Raw genomic sequence first — 20,835 nt, 5'->3', positions numbered from 1 at the left:
CTGTCTTTCGAGATGGAGGGACTGTCCCTGGCTGTCCTGAGACTTCCATCCTGTAGAAGAAACCTGGTTTTCAATAATAAAGAAACATGTTTTATTGAAAATAATGTTGAATTGAAAATCATTGAAGGAGAATTGTAACTAGAACTAAAAAGGCTTTGTGTTTGTTTCAGCTGTCTTTTTCTTGTGTCAAGAAACCCTACACCAAAACTTAAAAGATATGACAAGAACACAGCTGGGTTATGTGGCAATACCCACTTTTCTGGAATGGCTGTAGTCCTGCCTTTGAGTCACAATTTATTCACAGAAAGGTTATCCATCTGCAAGTGGTGATAAATGTTAATAAAAAAATCAGTGCAAGCAAAGGAACTAAAATGATCCAGATGTGTGTACATTTTCCAGATTGGTTCTCATTCGCAAGGTTGAAAATATTAGCGAAACATTAGCAATACAACACTTCTTCACATCCCTGCAATGGATGTTTTTTGGATTATGATAAAGTAAGAAAGCAGTAGTTAGCCATTTCAGGCATTTCTAAGCAGTGTCCTTCAAAAACATTTACCTAACATACAGTTGTGGCCAAAAGATTTGAGAATGACACAAATATTCATTTTCACAAAGTTTGCTGCTTCAGTGTCTTTAGATATTTTTGTCAGATGTTACTATGGAATACTGAAGTATAATTACAAGCATTTCATAAGTGTCAAAGGCTTTTATTGACAATTACATGAAGTTGATGCAAAGAGTCAATATTTGCCATGTTGATCCTTCTTTTTCAAGACCTCTGCAAATCCGCCCTGGCATGTTGTCAATTAACTTCTGGGCCACATCCTGACTGATGGCAGCACATTCTTGCATAATCAATGCTTGGAGTTTGTCAGAATTTGTGGGTTTTGTTTGTCCACCCGCCTCTTGAGGATTGACCACAAATTCTCAATGGGATTAAGGTCTGTGGAGTTTCCTGGCCATGGACCCAAAAGAGCAATGTTTTGTTCCCCGAGCCACTTAGTTATCACTTTTGCCTTATGGCAAGGTGCTCCATCATGCTGGAAAAGGCATTGTTCGTCACCAAACTGTTCCTGGATGGTTGGGAGAAGTTGCTCTCGGAGGATGTGTTGGTACCATTCTTTATTCATGGCTGTGTTCTTAAGCAAAGTTGTGAGTGAGCCCACTCCCTTGGCTGAGAAGCAACCCCACACATGAATGGTCTCAGGATGCTTTACTGTTGGCATGACACAGGACTGATGGTAGCGCTCACCTTGTCTTCTCCGGACAAGCTTTTTTCCGGATGCCCCAAACAATCGGAAAGGGGATTCATCAGAGAAAATGACTTTACCCCATTCCTCAGCAGTCCAATCCCTATACCTTTTGCAGAATATCAGTCTGTCCCTGATGTTTTTCCTGGAGAGAAGTGGCTTCTTTGCTGCCCTTCTTGACACCAGGCCATCCTCCAAAAGTCTTCGCCTCACTGTGCGTGCAGATGCACTCACACCAGCCTGCTGCCATTCCTGAGCAAGCTCTGTACTGGTGGTGCCCCGATACCACCGCTGAATCAACTTTAGGAGACGGTCCTGGTGCTTGCTGGACTTTCTTGGGCGCCCTGAAGCCTTCTTAACAACAATTGAACCGCTCTCCTTGAAGTTCTTGATGATCCAATAAATGGTTGATTTAGGTGCAATCTTACTGGCAGCAATATCCTTGCCTGTGAAGCCCTTTTTGTGCAAAGCAATGATGACGGCACGTGTTTCCTTGCAGGTAACAATGATTCCAAGCACCACCCTCCTTTTGAAGCTTCCAGTCTGTTTTTCGAACTCAATCAGCATTACAGAGTGATCTCCAGCCTTGTTCTAGTCAACACTCACACCTGTGTTAACGAGAGAATCACTGACATGATGTCAGCTGGTCCTTTTGTGGCAGGGCTGAAATGCAGTGGAAATGTTTTTTGGGGATTCAATTCATTTGCATGGCAAATAGGGACTTTTCAATTAATTGCAATTCATCTGATCACTCTTCATAACATTCTGGAGTATATGCAAATTGCCATCATATAAACTGAGGCAGCAGACTTTGTGAAAATTAATATTTGTGTCATTCTCAAAACTTTTGGCCACGGCTGTACACTCTGAGATGGTGAATGCGCCACGTCCTTAAATTATCCGCCAATGATATGATGCCCACCAGCCCCACCTGCCCTCTCAAATAGATAAAGGGCAGGACGCACTGCAGCACACCTAACTGCTTATCAGTCCCAGCACAAATAATCAGAGCTGCAGACCTCAGAACCATCTGAGAGAGAAACGTCTGTACCATGTTTGTGTTCCTTTGTATTTCTCTCTCCTCAGCCTTGCTTTGGGTGCTGAACATGACAATCCCGTAACTGTCCAGGGTGAAGAGCTACCCTCAGGGGACTCGAATGCCTTTGGAATGTGTTTTTCAAGGCATTTTCAGTTACTATAGTATTGTATTTCCCACCAAAATAACATGACCTTAGCCCAAAAGTTCAAATATATACCAACATATGCATTTATAGGGGCATTGTTGCAGTTTTACATGTTATACAGAAACAATCTTTTACTTCTTCCTTGTTGGGGAGAGAGAGAGTGGTTAATACTTTTCAATTGGGAGCATTATTTAGTATCAATAGCAGCGAAGGGATACAATTTACAATTTCCTATTTAGAATCAGCAAACAAGACAATACAACATCTTTAATACATATAAATCTAATTATTATATATATCCTATATAAATTATAATGTCTTATAAATAATCCTAGTGCTGATGATAAGGTGGATGCTTATAGTGGAGTTATGATACAGTCAGACAACAAAGTCACAATAGGTAGACTAAAGTGGCAATGTGCGTTGCTCACTGGTTTCAAAATGTTGCAAAGGGGAGAAACCATCTCAGGGTAGCAAAATACTGACATCACCATGAGAGACAGTTAACCCAATACGCTTAACCAAAGGGTCAGTTGAGTCAGTTTATGTGTCCTAATGAAACCACAGTCGTCCATCTAGTCGCCGTGAGAGACGGCACATGCCGAGCCAATAAGCCTGTGAGTAAATAAAACCCTGCTGAATTGCTCCTATTCCACCTAAAGAATCGATCGTCACCAAGGGCAACAAACCGGTACAGTTGGGGGTCCCAAGGTGTGCTCTCTGTTTGGATTAGTGGGTTGTCAACAGTGGCAAGGCCACCACATCCATTCTAGATGTGCATGGTTCGCTGGGGGCCTGTATTCAACACAACACCTGAAGTGTCACTACGGCTATTACGGTGTGTGTGGCAGTTGTGCGAATGGCTCTTTTTAGCTATAGCAGTCAGTCTTGTAGTGAAGTCTGCTTTGAGCGATCCTGCATATGGTTGGGTTCCGATGAGGGGATGCTATGTGAAAAAGGTATTTCTTTTTGATGATGTATCAGGGCAGCTCAAACAACCAGATGGTGAAACAAGGGTAAGAGACATTTATTTTGAGATTTCAAATAGTATTTGAACTCAGGTCTGGGAAGAACGTTACTGTGTGAGAGAAATAAGAAGAAGAATTCTGAAAACGTGAACATATGGTCATTGTGGGAAATGGAACAATCATAATTCGGCTACCACCATCTACCAATGACGGATTAATTAAGTTAGTTTTGGACCTCAGACAGGCTTGGAAGGCTATGCATGACAAACTTACACAAATTTAAACCACCACTAACCCTAAACTCAACCAATTGTAATTCCTTGCCAAAACTTAACCAATCACACTACTTGCCTAAACTTAACCAATCACATTAATTCCTGCTATCGAGGAAGAGCCGCCCTTATAACAAAGCTCCAATTTACAATACATTGGAGAGACATAATGTGTTTTTTAATGAGGTAGTGGGAGGATTAAGAAAGGGTTCCTGAGAGCGACTTCTCTCAGCCTGTGTCTCAAATGGCACCCTATTGGATTGCCATTTGAGACGCAGGCTCGGAGTCTCTGAGTCCTCTTCCCTGGGAGAGAGCAGCAGTGATCAGATGCTTTACCTTCGGCCGTCTGGAGGCGAAGTGAGCCTATTGATTAAGCTGTAGCTGCGAGTGTGGGGACGGTTCGTTATTTGTCTTTGCTGTAAGCTTTTGAACCTTGCCTTTTGTGGACTTTATATCACTATGTGTGTGGGCTGCTTGTTCTCATAGACTAGACGTAACATAGTAAACGTAAATCCGGGACACTCAAATTAATATGACATGTTCTGTTTGGTATGGTTACATAAGACAGATAGTTACTTAAGGCAAAGAAGAAAGTAGAGTGGTTGGGGGTTTCGAGTTTGAATCTCATCACAGACAACTTTAGCATTTGAGCTAATTAGCAACTTTTCAACTACTTACTACTTTTTAACTACTTTTTAGCAACTACTTAGCATGTTAGCTAACCCTTCCCCTAACCTTAACCCTTTCAGCTAACCCTTCCCCTAACCCTAACCCTAACCCCTAGCCTCGCTAACATTAGCCACCTAGCTAGAACTCTCTCTCTCTCTCTCTCTCAAATATTGTTCAGGCACCAGTGAGGTCAAAGTGAATATCTAAGTACTCTCCTACCATGATACTCAGCTTGTGATAGACCAACTCATTGCCAAGAATAGGATTACCCATCAGCCCCTTCTCTTGGCATGTCTCTTTGTGATCACCTCTCTATGACCCCTAACCCCCTTCAGCGATGAAGTAATGAGTACGCACATGTGTGATGCATGCATGTGGAGAGATAAATATGCAGACATGATGTGCATAGACAAATATGCAGACCCATATGGACACATACAAGTAAAGTAAACACCAAATACATGGAAAGACCAATAGCTAGCCAGCTAGCCAATCAGCGAGCCTGCCAGCCAGCCACACAAACACACCCACATCGCACGCACGAATACACACACACACACACACACACACACACACACACACACACACACACACACACACACACACACACACACACACACACACACACACACACACACACACACACACACACACACACACACAGAGCCATACATAGAAACATGGCTGTATGTTTTTCTGTTCTCTGTCACCCTTCCTCCTCTCTCTCCCTCTGTCACCCTCCCCCTCCCTCCTACAATATTAATTTGTGCATCTCAGCCTCACCCCTCCTTAACATGACTCAACGCATTCCCCCTTCACTCCTTCCTCCTCAGCTCCCCCTCTCTGTCTCTCCATCTGTCTCTCTCTCTTGGTGTAAGATGAATATGTTCAAGAAGAGATGTCACTCTTTCTCCCCTTATTCAGCCAATACCCACACCTTCATATTCTAGTTGTTCTAGTCTATTCTATATTAACCGATAGTTTTATGACTATCAACATGACCGAATTCGATGGCCAATGCTGTCAAAGCTTTGAGCTCCATAGGGGAAAACCCAGTATTCAACGTGTGAGATTTGACTCGGCGCATAAAAGCAGTCACTGGGGGAGTAGGAGAGAGTCAGAGAGCTCAAGGACTCGCCCATTGTCCTCCTGCCTCGCCTCACAACAATTGAATCACTGTCTGTGTTTATACGTATATTGTGGGAGTAAGACGAAGAGAGACTGAAGGAGGGAGGGGCAGAAGGAGAGGAAAAGAGCTGTACTGCATTGCCAGAGAGAGAAAGAGAGAGCGAGCGAGCGAGATAGAGGTAGGGAGAATAGAGCCATACTAGACAGGAGTTATACTTCAATCATTTGGAGAGTTGGGATATTAATGGCATTGAAGTAACAAGTACTTGCTTTTAATTATTTCAACGATGTCAAGTCCCCCCCCGTCCCCCCCCCACTCAGACACGTTGATTTACTGACTGACTGGGGATGCTCCAGCATCGCGACGCTGCACTCTATCTGTGTCTCTCTGTGTGTGTGCCAGCGGGTTTGACGAAGGTAAGGAGAGAGAGGGAGCGGGCGAGACAAAGGCAGAGCAAGAGGAGAGAGAGAAAGGGAGCAAGAGAGTGAGAGCGAGTGAGAGACGTGCACACACGCGCACACACACACACACACATACGGAGCGAGACGGGAGGAGAGAATAGGAGTGGAGAGAATGCCTGGCGAAAGGGTGGCGCTTCCTCGCTTGCTGCTTCCAGGGCCTCTGTGAGACAGACACCATGGGCTGCATCGGCTCCCGGACCATCAGTAAGCAGACCCCATCTTTTTCCCATCTGCTTTTCCCCCAGTGACGAGAGAGATGGAGGAGGGTGGGAGTGGGGGAAGGGGGACTCTGGGGGGGACTCTGAATTTCTCCTCTGAACCCGTAAGTACGTTTCTATGGAGACGTGTTGGTTAACGGGGCTCGGCAGCGTACGACTGAGGCTAGACAGAGAGGAGAGGTTTTTCTTTTGCATGGTGAATGCTGAATGTGGGGAATAGGGAGAAATGGCAAGGCGACGGCGTGACAATGGAAGTGAAGGCAATTTCTAGTGGACTGGAATACGGGACGACTCGGTTGACATTTCAAATGTATATGCCTAATGGGCTGTACGACCATGTGCGCATGGAGATAGGTGCGTGTGTGTGTGAGAGAGAGAGAGAGATATACAGAGGGCTCTGAGGAGACAGAGAGAATGAAATATGACAGTAGAGGTTGTTTACAATGATGTCAGGGGAGACGTATTAAAGGAGAGAAATAGAGAGAGAGGGGGAGAGAGAGAGAGGAGGAGAGACAGAGAAAGGAATGATGTGAAATCCTGTTAGCAGTGTCTGCATGGTGTACTGTTGCACATATAAATGTTGATGAAGAGAGAAATAAAAGGGAAAGAGGGAAGCAGAGAGAAAGAGAGCAGACCTCTGAATTTCATGATGGATGAAGGGATCGGGTCGAGGGAGGGATGGATGGATGGATGAAGGGAAAGTCATGAGGAAATGGACTTAGTTTGACTATGTGTGTGTGTGTGTGTGTGCGCACTCCCTCTTGTTAAACCGCCCTCCTGCCATGACTTAGAGCTAAGGTTAAGGCTAAGGCTGGCTGTGTGTGAGCAAATCGCAAACGTTCCCCTCTCCTCCGTCGGAGTGCGTCATGACCGGCGGGTAATCAATTGAAGCATGTGTGCAGCAGTGCATTACAGGTTAGGAGGTATACAACGGAGACACACACACACACACACACACACACACACACACACACACACACACACACACACACACACACACACACACACACACACACACACACACACACACACACACACAAACTCGGCTGGACTATGACCCGCATTGGTTGAGTCAGAACCGATCGCGGCAAACCCAGGTGTGAGCCTGGACGTGCTCCACATGTAGGTCAACGCTGCCAGTGGTTAATACAGCCGGCGTACCACCGTTGAGGTGTATGGCTCAAAAGAGCCTCGGTGCTGATCGTATCATGGAGCATGCTGGAGACTGAATAGAATTTCATGGTCTGTGGAACTGGTACGGTCCATCTGGCTGTGACATAGGGAGTGGATGATTTCACTGGAATCGATCCCGGGGTCCGACGGGATTGGATATTATGTAGTGTGTTCTACTGTCGATAGTGTAACGGAGATGAACTCAAGTGTGGTGTGTCGTTTGTTTGGGATTCGTCCGTAATGGAGAGTGATTGCCCTCTTTTATTAAACACTTCATCAAGCCTTGTCAGTTCCTTCATGAAAACAAATGTGGAGGCTCGCGGTCGGAGATGAATGAAATAAATAATGGGATGGATGGAAATTTGACCTTTGATTGTCATTGAGCCTGTAGAGGATGTGTAGCACGTGTTTCGACCGTGGTGATGAAAGCCGGCCTGGCGTTTTAGAGACAAATGAGTGTGTGAAATCAAGCTAGGGAAGGTGTTAGTGTGGACGTAGCATTTGGAGCAGTAAACAACATTAGAATTTTCCCTGTTCGCTGTAAGGGAGTTTTCCCTCTGACAAGGTCTCTCTACAATATGTTTTAATACGAAAGTCAATGTAAAGTCCATTTCAAACAAAGATAAAATCCCTCAAGATTGATAAAGAAGTAGTTTCGTCAGGTCTGTCTCTCTCTCTCTCTCTGTCATGGATTCCAGCGAAATGCTGTAAAATGTGTTTTATAGAATACCATAGTGATAACAAGACATGGGCATTTAAGTGCATCTCATCACATTCAACTTGCCGTTTGTTATCATGTGTGAACTTAGGTTGACTCGTATCCAACAGCAACAGCCCATTGCTGAGAGCTCCATTGTTATAATAAGCATATATTGCTATATATAGCTTCTGGTATGGAGTGAGGTTGATGGATGCGAGTGGAGAAGAGATGCTTCAAGTACACATGGGTCAACAGCACATCCCCATACAGTGTTTAGCTCCTTTGGGAAACATTCAGAGGAACCATGTTCCCCAGAGGAACGACGCCATGCCAACAAGACACCGTGATCTGATTCTACTGTATTCGACTGTTTTGCCAGAGGTATTGTTCCGGTGAGTTGCGTCGAGTGCCGAACTTTGATATTATATGCCGTTATGTTCACAATAGATGGCGTTCATGATGAACGGTTGAACTGTATTTATTCCTAGACTCCCTTATTTTCTGGGAGGAGAAAACAGAGTTCTACAACTGTGTTTATTCAAGGTTGTCTTGGTTTGTTCTGTGGTTATATTGAAGGAAAATGGGCATATCAATGTAAAACTCAGCAGGTTAACACACTTATTATAATGCTTCGTAACAGGCCTTATGAACTATGAACGAAAATGCAGTTCATTAAATAAATATATCCATGGCTTTTGAGAGATTCTACATTTGACCTAAACTTAAAAGGAATTGGTCAGTGGAAGTGGAAGCAATGAGAAATACAGCTGAGAAATTGAGGAATCACCGTTCATTCCGTGTAGTGTTTTTCTGTGTGTAACCATGACATGTTTCCTGTGACCTTTTCCAAATATCCCTAGGCCTTCATCCATCACATATCTGTAATTGACTTAATTTGTCTTTCATGGGTGGTGAGACACTTAGCAAGCCTCAGTGGCATTGGCAGTATTGGACGCTGATGTCATGTTTTCTCTTCACTCTTCAAACAGAGTCCAATTACTGAAAGCCAATGGATGTAGGCAATTTGCATTTTTTATAGTTTGTTGTAACCCTTTTAACGCCGTAATGGTTCATTACAGTAAATAAAATAATGAGTTAAAACCTGCATTTAAGGGTGAAATCATGTATTGGAAATATTGATGAATTAGCTGAAACTCTATGATGTACTGCATAGTTCAACATACAAGATACACTATGTATTATAATGAGGTACTGTATATTTTGAAGTACCAGATCAGGTCTGTAGGTTTTTTCAACAACAAAAAAATAAGATGATGAAATTAGGCCTAATGTAATGCGGAAATGAGAAACAGCTAAGCCGTTAAGTACAATGAAGAGGTGTTGTGTATTTATATTACTAGAATGTAAAGTATACAGTGTGAAACTGAACGACTAGTAAATAGACCAACTGGAACATGGAAATGACCATGAATATATCAGGAGAGAAGCCAAGGTCTGCATTGAAAGGGTCTGTTTATGTATACTGAAGGTGTTGCTTTTTCAACTAGACAAGTCAGTTAAGAACAAATACTTTACAATAACAGCCAAGGAACAGTGGGTTAACTGCCTTGTTCAGGGGCAGAACGACATATTTTCACCTTGTCAGCTCAGGGATTTGATCTAGCAACCTTTTGGTTACTGGCCCAACACTCTAACCACTAGGCTACCTGTCACCTGTATTTTCTTGTAAACTGAAGCTGTTAATGTTTCTAATTTGTACCTAAGGTGTTTATGTTTCTGTATACTGAAAGTATTTATGTTTCTGTATACTGAAGGTGTTTATGTTTCTGCATACTGAAAGTATTTATGTTTCTGTATACTGAAGGTGTTTATGTTTCTGTATACTGAAAGTATTTATGTTTCTGTATACTGAAGGTGTTTATGTTTCTGTATACTGAAAGTATTTATGTTTCTGTATACTGAAGGTGTTTATGTTTCTGTATACTGAAAGTGTTTATGTTTCTGTATACTGAAGGTGTTTATGTTGCTGTATACTGAAAGTATTTATGTTTCTGTATACTGAAGGTGTTTATGTTTCTGTATACTGAAAATATTTATGTTTCTGTATACTGAAAAAATTATGTTTCTGTATACTGAAGGTGTTTCTGTTTCTGTATACTGAAAGTGTTTATGTTTCTGTATACTGAAGATGTTTATGTTGCTGTATACTGAAAGTGTTTATATTTCAGTATACTGAAATTATTTCTGCTTATGTTTATAAACAGAAGTGTTTATGTTTATAAACTGTACTGAAAGTATTTATGTTTCTGTATACTGAAGGTGTTTATGTTTCTGTATACTGAAGATGTTTATGTTGCTGTATACTGAAAGTATTTCTGTTTCTGTATACTGAAAGTATTTATATTTCAGTGTTTAAGTGTTTATGTTTATAAACTGTACTGAAAGTATTTATGTTTCTGTATACTGAAGGTGTTTATGTTTCTGTATACTGAAGGTGTTTATGTTTCTGTATACTGAAGATGTTTATGTTGCTGTATACTGAAAGTATTTCTGTTTCTGTATACTGAAAGTGTTTATATTTCAGTATACTGGAAGTGTTCATGTCTCTGCATACTGAAAGTGTTCATGTTTCTGTATACTGAAAGTATTTATCTTTCTGTATACTGAAAGTATTTATGTTTTTGTATACTGACAGTATTTATGTTAAAGTATTTATGTTTCTGTATACTGAAGGTGTTTCTGTTTCTGAATACTGAAGGTGTTTATGTTTCTGTATACTGAAGGCGTTTATGTTGCTGTATACTGAAAGTATTTATGTTTCTGTATACTGAAGGTGTTTATGTTTCTGTATACTGAAAGTATTTATGTTTCTGTATACTGAAGGTGTTTATGTTTCTGTATACTGAAAGTGTTTATGTTTCTGTATACTGAAGGTGTTTATGTTTCTGTATACTGAAAGTGTTTATGTTTCTGTATACTGAAGATGTTTATGTTGCTGTATACTGAAAGTGTTTATATTTCAGTATACTGAAATTATTTCTGCTTATGTTTATAAACAGAAGTGTTTATGTTTATAAACTGTACTGAAAGTATTTATGTTTCTGTATACTGAAGGTGTTTATGTTTCTGTATACTGAAGATGTTTATGTTGCTGTATACTGAAAGTATTTCTGTTTCTGTATACTGAAAGTATTTATATTTCAGTGTTTAAGTGTTTATGTTTATAAACTGTACTGAAAGTATTTATGTTTCTGTATACTGAAGGTGTTTATGTTTCTGTATACTGAAGATGTTTATGTTTCTGTATACTGAAAGTATTTCTGTTTCTGTATACTGAAAGTGTTTATATTTCAGTATACTGGAAGTGTTCATGTCTCTGCATACTGAAAGTGTTCATGTTTCTGTATACTGAAAGTATTTATGTTTCTGTATACTGAAAGTATTTATGTTTTTGTATACTGACAGTATTTAAGTTTCTGTATGCTGAAAGTGTTTATGTTTCTGTATACTGAAAGTATTTATGTTAAAGTATTTATGTTTCTGTATACTGAAGGTGTTAATGTTTCTGTAACTGAAAGTATTTATGTATCTGTATACTGAAAGTATTTATGTTAAAGTATTTATGTTTCTGTATACTGAAGGTGTTTATGTTTCTGTAACTGAAAGTATTTATGTTTTTATATACTGAAAGTATTTATTTCTGTATACTGAAAGTATTTATGTATCTGTATACTGAAAGTATTTATGTTAAAGTATTTCTGTTTCTGTATACTGAAGGTGTTTATGTTTCTGTATACTGAAAGTGTTTATGTTTGTAATCTGTACTGAAAGTGTGTGTTCATGTGATTGGTGAAACTGTCACTTTCTTACATAGGTCTCCTTCAATTACCCATAAACAAACACACTTCTCAACAGTCTGTTGAAGCCTGCTGTAGCTTGTTGTGCACTATTTAGCATCACTCAGATTGTTTGTTATTCAGTTATATTGAGTGTCTTAGAGATATTGCATTACACAGGAATGCCCCCCCCAATATTGATTTCATTAAAAGTGCTGACAGACTGACTGACGGATGCTCTGTATTGAGCGGAGTACACTCGCTGTGTCTCTCACACACACCGCATGGCTGATGACGGGAGTTGACTGACGACTTGCAAGGCGACGGACATGGGGCCAAGGTGACTGGTTGGTGTAGTTTGCTTGACAGGTGGTCACGGTTGAGCTGCTACTGACCTTTAGTGTGGAAGACTGCTAGTGGGCATAGGTGAAGAGGGGAGAGAGAGGGGCTCGGAGAGAGAAGGAAGAGGATGGGAGGAAGGAATTTGGGAGAGAGAGAAGAGTAAAGGTGGAATGGAGAAAAGAAGACAGAGAAAAGCATGGGTTGTGCTATAGATGGACATCAGTGGCTTAGGGTGGCTAAGTGTTAACTTCATCTCTGAGACATACCATTTGAATTAGTAGCATGTTGTTTTGGTCGTTTAATATCCAGTGATTTTTCTGCCATTAATAGTTTGGAATCGTTTTTTTCCCCTCGTAGATACCCACTGGGAACACCTTGGTTGAATCAACGTTGTTTTCACGTCATTTTAATGAAATTACATTGAACCAACATGGAATAGATGTTGCATTGATTTCTGTGCCCAGTGGGTATGTATTTTGGGTCTCATGCTTTTGTAAATTAGGTTGACAGTATTTGTGGTATCTCAACAGTTTTTTATCAAAACAATGTAGCGGTGTCCCGCTAGAACGCCCTTCGGCACTGGTACTGGAGCTGAGGTGAGTCAGACTTTGCCCTTCACCCTGAATCAGTGTCAGGGCGCACGTCAACCACTGCGTTTCACCACCAAGACGCCCCACTCGGCCCCAAGCGATCGCAAAAGACAGATGATGATGGTCCCAAACATTTCAGACCACGAGATCTGTCAGGAGTGATCGCGGCAGTGTCCGACGATGCTCCCTTCCCCCGCCTATTGCTTTGACGGCCCTCGCGGTTTCTGGCTTCCGCTCGGTTGGTCACAGTAGGATAAATGCTCCGTAACGGAACTCGCTCAGTGCAGCGCGAGTGGCGAGCCCCTGCTATTTCGCCCACTTTGTGAACATAGTCCTACCCTTCCCCAGCCCACACAATTGGTCGGAACAAAGCTTTTTTTCCCCCACCTTTGTAATTGTACAGTTGTATCATAAGACTCCTGTGACGGTTGAGACCTTACCTCTCCTCTCAAAAGGTTCAATATCTGACTCTGTTTTTGTTCAACAATGAATGCGGGAAAGAAAATTCTCTGCAACGAGACAAATTCTACAGCAAAGTGGAGGAGGCTTAGTTCTCTATAAGGTCAAGAGGTATGTCTGTCTAGTTTACTCCAAGCTGTTAGATGACAGCTGTTTACTCCAAGCTGTTGAAGACCTCTTGACAGGCCAGGGAGACAAGTGTGGGGTTAAGATGAGTGTGTTTGGGCCTGTTTTTTATTTGCATGTTTTACAGGTGGATAGACCTTACACATGAGGTGGTGAGATGTGGCAAAAACAAATGATGGCTTATCAACTGTGGACACAATTCACAATTCAGTGTTAAAATAATCTATGTGATGATTCTTTTAACACCAACAATAAAACATTCACCAACTTTTCATTCCATTGGTTAAGATGCAGGCTTGATAACATACTATAAAACTCACTGATACCATTCAAATATTGGTCTACTGGAACGCCCCATCCTCCTCCTCGTAGCTTTGTCCTTTTTTTTCTCTGCCCCATCTCAGTAAACCCTCCGTTTTTTCCCTCCATGTCCTCCTTTCTGGTTTTTCTTCGAGTGCCACCATCTGTTCCTCACCCTCATTTCCCCTCGGTTATCTTGGAGTTCCATCAGCTGTAGAGGTCTCTGGTGTGTGAATGTCTGATGGAGGAAAATGGCCTCCAGGTTCCCCTGGGTTGTCAACTCAGCTGTAGTTAAAGAGAGGAGAAGTGTTTTAATTCAGGTCTTAGAACTCAATTTGACTTTCTTTTATGTTGGATCTTGTTTATGAAAAGGACACTTTCAAGTGTTAAAAGGGCTCACATTCAGACGGGGCCCTTAGATAGGCATGAAGATGTGTTTCAATTCAGAACTTCCCCTTTTATGATGGATACTGTTCCTTTATGTGCGTTGCCCTTTTAAATGACACTTTAACTGTTAAAAATATTAAAGTGAGATGTTAGGATATAAAACATTACAGACAAGTGTTTTAAGGATTTTGAATTCAACTAATGACTTTTTTCAGCTTATTTCTGTGTGGAGAAGAGGGCACGCAATGCAGTGTCAATTTACAGTATGTGCCAATATAATATTACTTTACTGTATTTTCTGTATTTTGGGTATAATAATATAATATGTCTTACTAATAGTTTAATACTAAATGAAAAAGAAACCGTTTTTCAATGCATGATTTAATAGGCCTACTATCAAATGCATCCTAATGACAAAGCAGTTGTAATACCACACAAAGCTGTCGTTCGAGACCTTTGTGAACACAATCAGCAGAGGAATCTAAAGATCCTGGCCAATAATGACATTCTAGTTTTTCCCAAATATGCTAACAGCTGATGCGAATAATAATACAATGTTAGTGCTTTGTGTGAACGTCAGCGTAAATGTTCGCGAGTGCTACCAGCTCTACTCAGTAAAGGTTGCATAAGGTTGACTTCATGTTTTTCTTTCTGTTTTCTTCTTTGTTTCTTTTCTAGCAGCGGACGCTGTTCCTGTACGGAAAGATGGGGAGCAGGTATGGATGACATTTCAATGTACGTTTTATCCCCCTGAAGTGAAATATCACTTGTCTGGATTTTACACCATTCCAGCTCTACCCTCGAGTGCATTTCTTCTTTATGTCCAATGGATCCTTGAGCCAAGATGGCCATTGAGGAAAAGTGTAGTTTCATGTTTAAAAATAAAAAAATCTAGTAGTGAAACTGAGCGTGTCTCGCTCACACTGCTCCCTATACTGAGAGGACAATGATATAATGTTGCTCAGAGATGGTTTATATTGAATTTCTCACAAAGGCCACTGGAGCAGGTCTCGAGAGCCCAAACCATTATGTACCATATATAATCTCCCACTCCAGGGACATAGCATACGATCCATCTCTCTGCTTTACCACTGTTGCTGTTTTGTTTCTCTCTTTAAAGAGGCTACAAGGCTCAATTGCAATACACAGTGGGGTCTTTTCAAACAGCACAAAGAGCCTACACAATGACAACCAACAAGACAACCACAGATGTTTAAACATGAATAGAGCGTGTAGGCTACATATTCTACTATACAGAATATGCTCTTTGAATATGTTTTACGGGACCCCCATCCCCATTTCTGTTAGATGTCTGACAAGCAACAATAAAACATTTTTCACCCCATATAGTTCTGGATATGATGGATGGATATGGATTGGCCAGGGGCTACCTATTTTTCGGAATTCTGTCAACACAGCAGTGGCAGCTGAGCTGAGGTAGATGCAGCCTCGTAACACATACGGTTCGAGAGACAGTATGCACTCCTCTGGACTGGCCAGAGCTTGATGGCAACAACAAGACCACTGATGTCTGATTGGCCGATTGAGACAAAAGTGTTTCACCAGGGGAAACCTGTTCGCAGAAATCACTGGGCCTGTTGCTAGGAAGAAGAAGTTCCAAGGACACTGACACCATGCTGCTCTTGCTCGCCCTTCCTGTTAATGCACATTTTAACCATGATAAATCATTTCTAGTGACGAATCCCACACCGCAAGCACTCATAAATAAAGAGCAAGCACTGACCACGGTCACTTTTTTCAGTGAATAATTCAACATTTTGTGGGATTCTTTTTCTCCATCCCAACTAAAGCAGAAATCCTCTGGGCGGCTAGCTTGGACTTCATGGGGCTTGCTTAATCACTGTGACAACTCATGAGGTGCTTTTTGAGTTTTACTATTGAAGATTAACTTGCTGTTGCAATGCATATTCCTATAGAAACGTCTACTTCTGCTCCTCCCCTCTGGCGTGCAACGTTGCCGGAATACTAACCACCAGTCCTGGGACTCATCATTATGATTCACACCTGGACCTCATTACCTCCCCTTTATAGGTCCCTTCCTTTTGTTCATTCCTCAGTTGGTATTGATCCTGTGTTCATGCTATTTTGCTTCTGTTACACTGTCTCGTTTTTAATTTTACTAGGCAAGTCAGTTAAGAACAAATACTTTTTTACAATGACAGCATACCAGGGAACAGTGAGTTAACTGCCTTGTTCAGGGGCAGAACAACAGATTTTTACTTTGTCAGCTCGGGGGTCCAATCCAGCAACCTTTCGGTTATTGGCCCAACGCTCTAACCACTAGGTTACCTGTCTGCCATTTTATGTTTGTTGTTTCACTTGATGCAATGCTTGGACATCACATCCTTGACAGCTGTTTGTGATGCAGACAGAAGCAGCAGTACTCAACATCTTCCAAGGCCAGCCTTGTTCTTTCTGACAAAATGCAATGGCCAATGGGCATACTCCAGTTGGGCCACTTAACTGCCACAGAAGTTGCAGTTTCCCCTGGCAACTAGGTCCGAGTTGACTTCAAGCCTTTCCTTGTTATCATAACAATGGAGTATGATAGGCCTGATGATGGGTCAGATTCTACAATTTTATGTCTAGTGTATACTCCCGGTCGGTATTAGATAGAAACAAAAATGTTTCCCACACACATAGCTGCATGTAGCCTACTTGGACACCGGGTTCCCACAATTTCCCACTCTCCCACACCAAATAGCCTGAAGCTACAGGGCTCTTCTCGCAGGGTCTAATTCCCTATGTTGGAGCATTTTGAACCGTAGGTCGGGATCTTTGACCTGATTAAGCTATCTTTCTGCATGTTTTTTTATTTCTGTATAACTAAAAATCAACGAGGAAGTTAGCTCTTTTACAATGGGAGTCAATGGAAAACACTATTTGTTTCCCCCAATTTGGGGGTGTGATCAAGGGTAATTTCTTCTTATGAAGTGAATATCGACTCAGAGTATTGTAGGAGAATGACCTCGCACGGGGCACCATTTTATGTAGGTATTTTCCTCACAAGGGGCCCCATTTATGTAATGGATTGTCCTATTTATAAGGATGTGCTATGATACTATAAGATATTATTCAATTATGAATAATGAGTTGTATCCTATTATTGCGAGGGAAGCAATACAAACACAAACACTGACATCAATGGCAATAAAACAGTACTTTTTCTCTTTCGGTTTCCAAAGCCTATGGTCAAGCTGATATGAGAGAATCTATTCACACACAGACAGTGAATTCTCATCTCTTCTATCCTCAATTGATCAGTATTTCAATCGTCCACCCGCCCGCATCATTCAAATCTCTCTTGCACTTTTTGTATTCCATCTTCTTTACTCAGACGCTTTCTCTTCCTCCCGCCACCCAAGTCTTTACAACTTTACGACTACTGGTTTCATCCTGTGTATCTTTTACACACCTTATTTGTCAGTTTTGTTGTTGTTGTTGTATGTGTACTTATTTTAATCCTATCCCCTCTCTGTTGCGTTCCCTTTTCCTGGCTCCTCTACAAACATACGTATATCTCTCCTGGCTTTCTTCCTCTCCCTCCTTCTCTCTCTCAGCATGGGCGTGCCGAGTTTTCCTGGGAAGGAATCAATGTAAGTCCTGTGCTAATCTCGTCCTCTTCTTCCTCCGTTCCGCCACGTAGTTTGGCTCTCTCTGTCTGTAGATAAGCCAACGTTTTTTTCCTTCAGTCTCTCCTCATCCCACCTCCCTCCCTCTTTCCCCATCTCTCTATCTTAGCGCTGCTGCTAATCTACTGTACTGCCTGTGTTACATAGTATCTCAGGCTGGGAGATAACCAGCCTCATCTACAGTAGCTAACACTAGCTGCTAGCATGATGCTCCTTTATGTATCAATCATATGAATCACAGGCCCTACAGGTACAGTACACTGACTGCACAGTGAACTACTACACTACTGTGCTGACTATTGCTGGTTTAACCAAAGTGCTGATATGATTTGTGATGTGTTGGATAATGTAATGTATCTTTTGCTTAATATGGTGGTAGTTGTATTTGATCATTTGTTAAGTAGGATTTTCCCCTGTTTTATTTTATTTTATCGCATATCTAATCCTCAACCAACAATATTGTTTTACCCCCTCACAACAATTGGTCAGTCCTCTCCCTTTTCCCCTCTACAATTATTTGTTTATTTATTTATTTTCTCCCCTCATCCCTTTCTACAGCTCTCTATGGAGGATACTTCCTCCATCCTGCCTCGTCTGAAGAGGAACTCCAACGCCTACGGGATTGGTGCTCTGGCTAAGTCCTCACTGACAGGTGTGTCAGGTGTGTGTCTGTCCTGGTAGATGGTAAACCAGCCCCATGTTGGCTCCGGACAGGAAGAGGAGATGGAGCCAACATGGTCGCCCCTGTGGGTGCTCCTGTTTCACTTCCTGCCCCCCCATTGATACCTTATGCACACATCAATGGCCGGTTATGGGCAATTGATGGAATCCAATCAGATTTTTGTTTTTAAATACAAGTTTTAAAATAAGTGCAGAAACCACAATGCAACTCCACAGGCATGCTGGGAAATGTAGTGTTTTGTAGTGTGGTATTTGTGGTGGTGATTGTGATTGTTTATTGTGGTGGCAAGACAGTTTTATGGCTCTGTGCTTGTTTGTGCACAGAGCCATACAACTGTGTTGTGGTCGTGTCTGGTGAAGTTGAAGTACATTTGATTGATATCGTGTTTGTGTTTAACAGTCATATTATATCGACCTTGGAATAATAAAGACCCCAAAACCACTTTCCTTACTCTCAAAATAACTTTGCATAACGTTGAATACAAATCTACAATGAATATTCTTTTATGAATGACATTTGCATTTTATGAGAACAACACTATTTTTTAACTCCACTTGAAATAAATCAGCAAGGCTTCATTCATCCCAGCGTATTTGCTATTGCCCAATGGATTCAGTTCACACTCAATTGATTTAATTCGATTTTTATTGTTACCCCTTACTCTGAATGAATACATCCTTTGTTATCGTCAGATATTTGCACTTTAATTAAGGATTTGCATTGGGGCCTTTTGAGAATTATGTTTAAAGCAAATAACTTTTTTTCACATTTTAATTACAAACAAATGCTTAAAGTCTAATGAATCTCATCTTCTTGATTAATTTGATGAGTAAAGACTCAGAATATTAATGTGGCAAAATGAGTTCTGTATTTCACCCTTGTTTGCTCACCACAGACGACTGAAAAATTGATCATGTCAACAAGCCTTGACGAATAAATAGACAGCTTCTAATAATGCTGTAAGCCCCATCTACACTCCCTTCAATCTCCAACCATCTATAGCTCCTGAGAGACATGCATGAAAGAGGAAGAAGCCATTTTGTACCGAATTCATATTTGGCTACAGTACCATTGCCTCCCAGAAAGAACACACAAGCCATTAAGCATTTTCCACAGTTCCCAGCCCATTTCACTTCCTGAGCCCAAATCCATTGTAGGAGGTGACATATTCACAAATTGAATGTGTTGTGAAACAGTGTTCTCCCCCCTCTATTCTTTATTTAGGTGTGTCCCGTTCCATGAAGGATAAAGTAACTAAGCCCACTGCCATGGCCTCGGGCAAAGTGGCTCACATGATCGAATGGCAGAGCTGGAACACACCATCCACTGGGACTGAAGGGGCTGTGGTCACCAAAATCCCAACCTCGCAACGTGAGAAGGAGAGGCGGATGGAGAGCGAAATGTACAGTGAACTCAGTGAAGGAGAAAAGGAGGCCCGCTTCACTGCAGGTAAGAGTAAACATAAGAACCAATTACAATTTAACAAATCAATATGTCAATAAATTAGATTTGGGACCATGTCTTCTATTTTTGTTTATAAAGTCTCTCCCCTTGCTTCTCCCAGGATTAATGGCACAATTTGCCTTATCGGAGGCTACTTTGCTGGGCTGGAGATCAATGGAGGAAGATGGGATTTGTGCTGGCTCCAAACAAGGCAGTGTGGCACACCTCAGTGAGACCAACCAGGAGAGCATCACCAGCAGAGGTACAGGACTACAAACATGGCCACAACTCACTACAAATAGGGCAGCCATTTTATTAGACTGTTACGGGAATTAAGTTATCAATGTTCTTAAACCGAACTTCAAGTAAACTACCCAGTCTGCCCCCCAGAGTGTGTAAGATTCTGGTTGAATGAAGCAGACGGATAGCCAGCCTACAAGGGTCAAAACGTTTATTTATGAGAGCTCTGAAATCCTTACAATGTACAAAGCCTTTTAAATTAACACACACACACACACACACACACACACACACACACACACACACACACACACACACACACACACACACACACACAAACTTACATCAGTAGAGAACTCCACCCCGCTTTAGGCGGCTGTATTTTTCCACAGTACACATACATTCCTTATCAAACCTTGCCACCTGTCTTCTAATCTCCTGCCAACTAGCCATTCCCAGGCCGTTGTTTCTCTCCCTAACTTAGGGAGGCATCTTCTCCTGTTCCTTTCCCAAGGTCGTCTTATCAACTCTGCCCTGTTCATTTTGAAGTGGTAACAGTGTCTTAGTTTTAAACAGTCTACTCACCCAGAGCTATAACCTTTATAATATCTAATACATTTCAACAGGTTATATGGTTTCTGAGTGAAATCATTTAGTCAAACCTTTAATCATATCATTTCCATTACAATCCACCCGATTGGCTAAATATTTCACATACACTATAACACATATATTTTTATTGGATTCAGAAATTTCACACAAAATCAAACTAATTCAGGACATCAAAGA

At 41.4% G+C, this 20,835-nt stretch overlaps 1 protein-coding gene across 6 annotated transcripts in view; it reads left to right on the top strand.

Moving 5' to 3' along the window:
• Nucleotides 1-5,610: 5,610 nt before the first annotated feature.
• LOC106588434 (protein FAM131B) overlaps nucleotides 5,611-20,835 on the top strand; it is a 29,910-nt gene continuing 14,685 nt past the window's right edge. The window contains exons 1-6 of one of the 6 annotated variants that reach the window (XM_014177423.2): nucleotides 5,611-6,140; nucleotides 14,710-14,744; nucleotides 17,610-17,645; nucleotides 18,240-18,342; nucleotides 19,588-19,812; nucleotides 19,928-20,068. In XM_014177423.2, coding sequence (XP_014032898.1) covers nucleotides 6,113-6,140; nucleotides 14,710-14,744; nucleotides 17,610-17,645; nucleotides 18,240-18,342; nucleotides 19,588-19,812; nucleotides 19,928-20,068 — 568 coding nt within the window. In that variant the 5' untranslated portion in view covers nucleotides 5,611-6,112. Of the gene's footprint in view, nucleotides 6,141-14,706; nucleotides 14,745-17,609; nucleotides 17,646-18,239; nucleotides 18,343-19,587; nucleotides 19,813-19,927; nucleotides 20,069-20,835 lie in introns of all 6 variants that reach the window. The other 5 variants (XM_014177424.2, XM_014177422.2, XM_014177426.2 and 2 more) reach the window with 5 other exon arrangements.

The sequence above is a fragment of the Salmo salar genome, chromosome ssa27 (assembly GCF_905237065.1).
Source record: "Salmo salar chromosome ssa27, Ssal_v3.1, whole genome shotgun sequence".
Lineage (NCBI taxonomy): Eukaryota > Metazoa > Chordata > Actinopteri > Salmoniformes > Salmonidae > Salmo > Salmo salar.
Note: the sequence above shows the minus strand (reverse complement) of the source record. Positions and strands in the feature narration are given on the sequence as shown.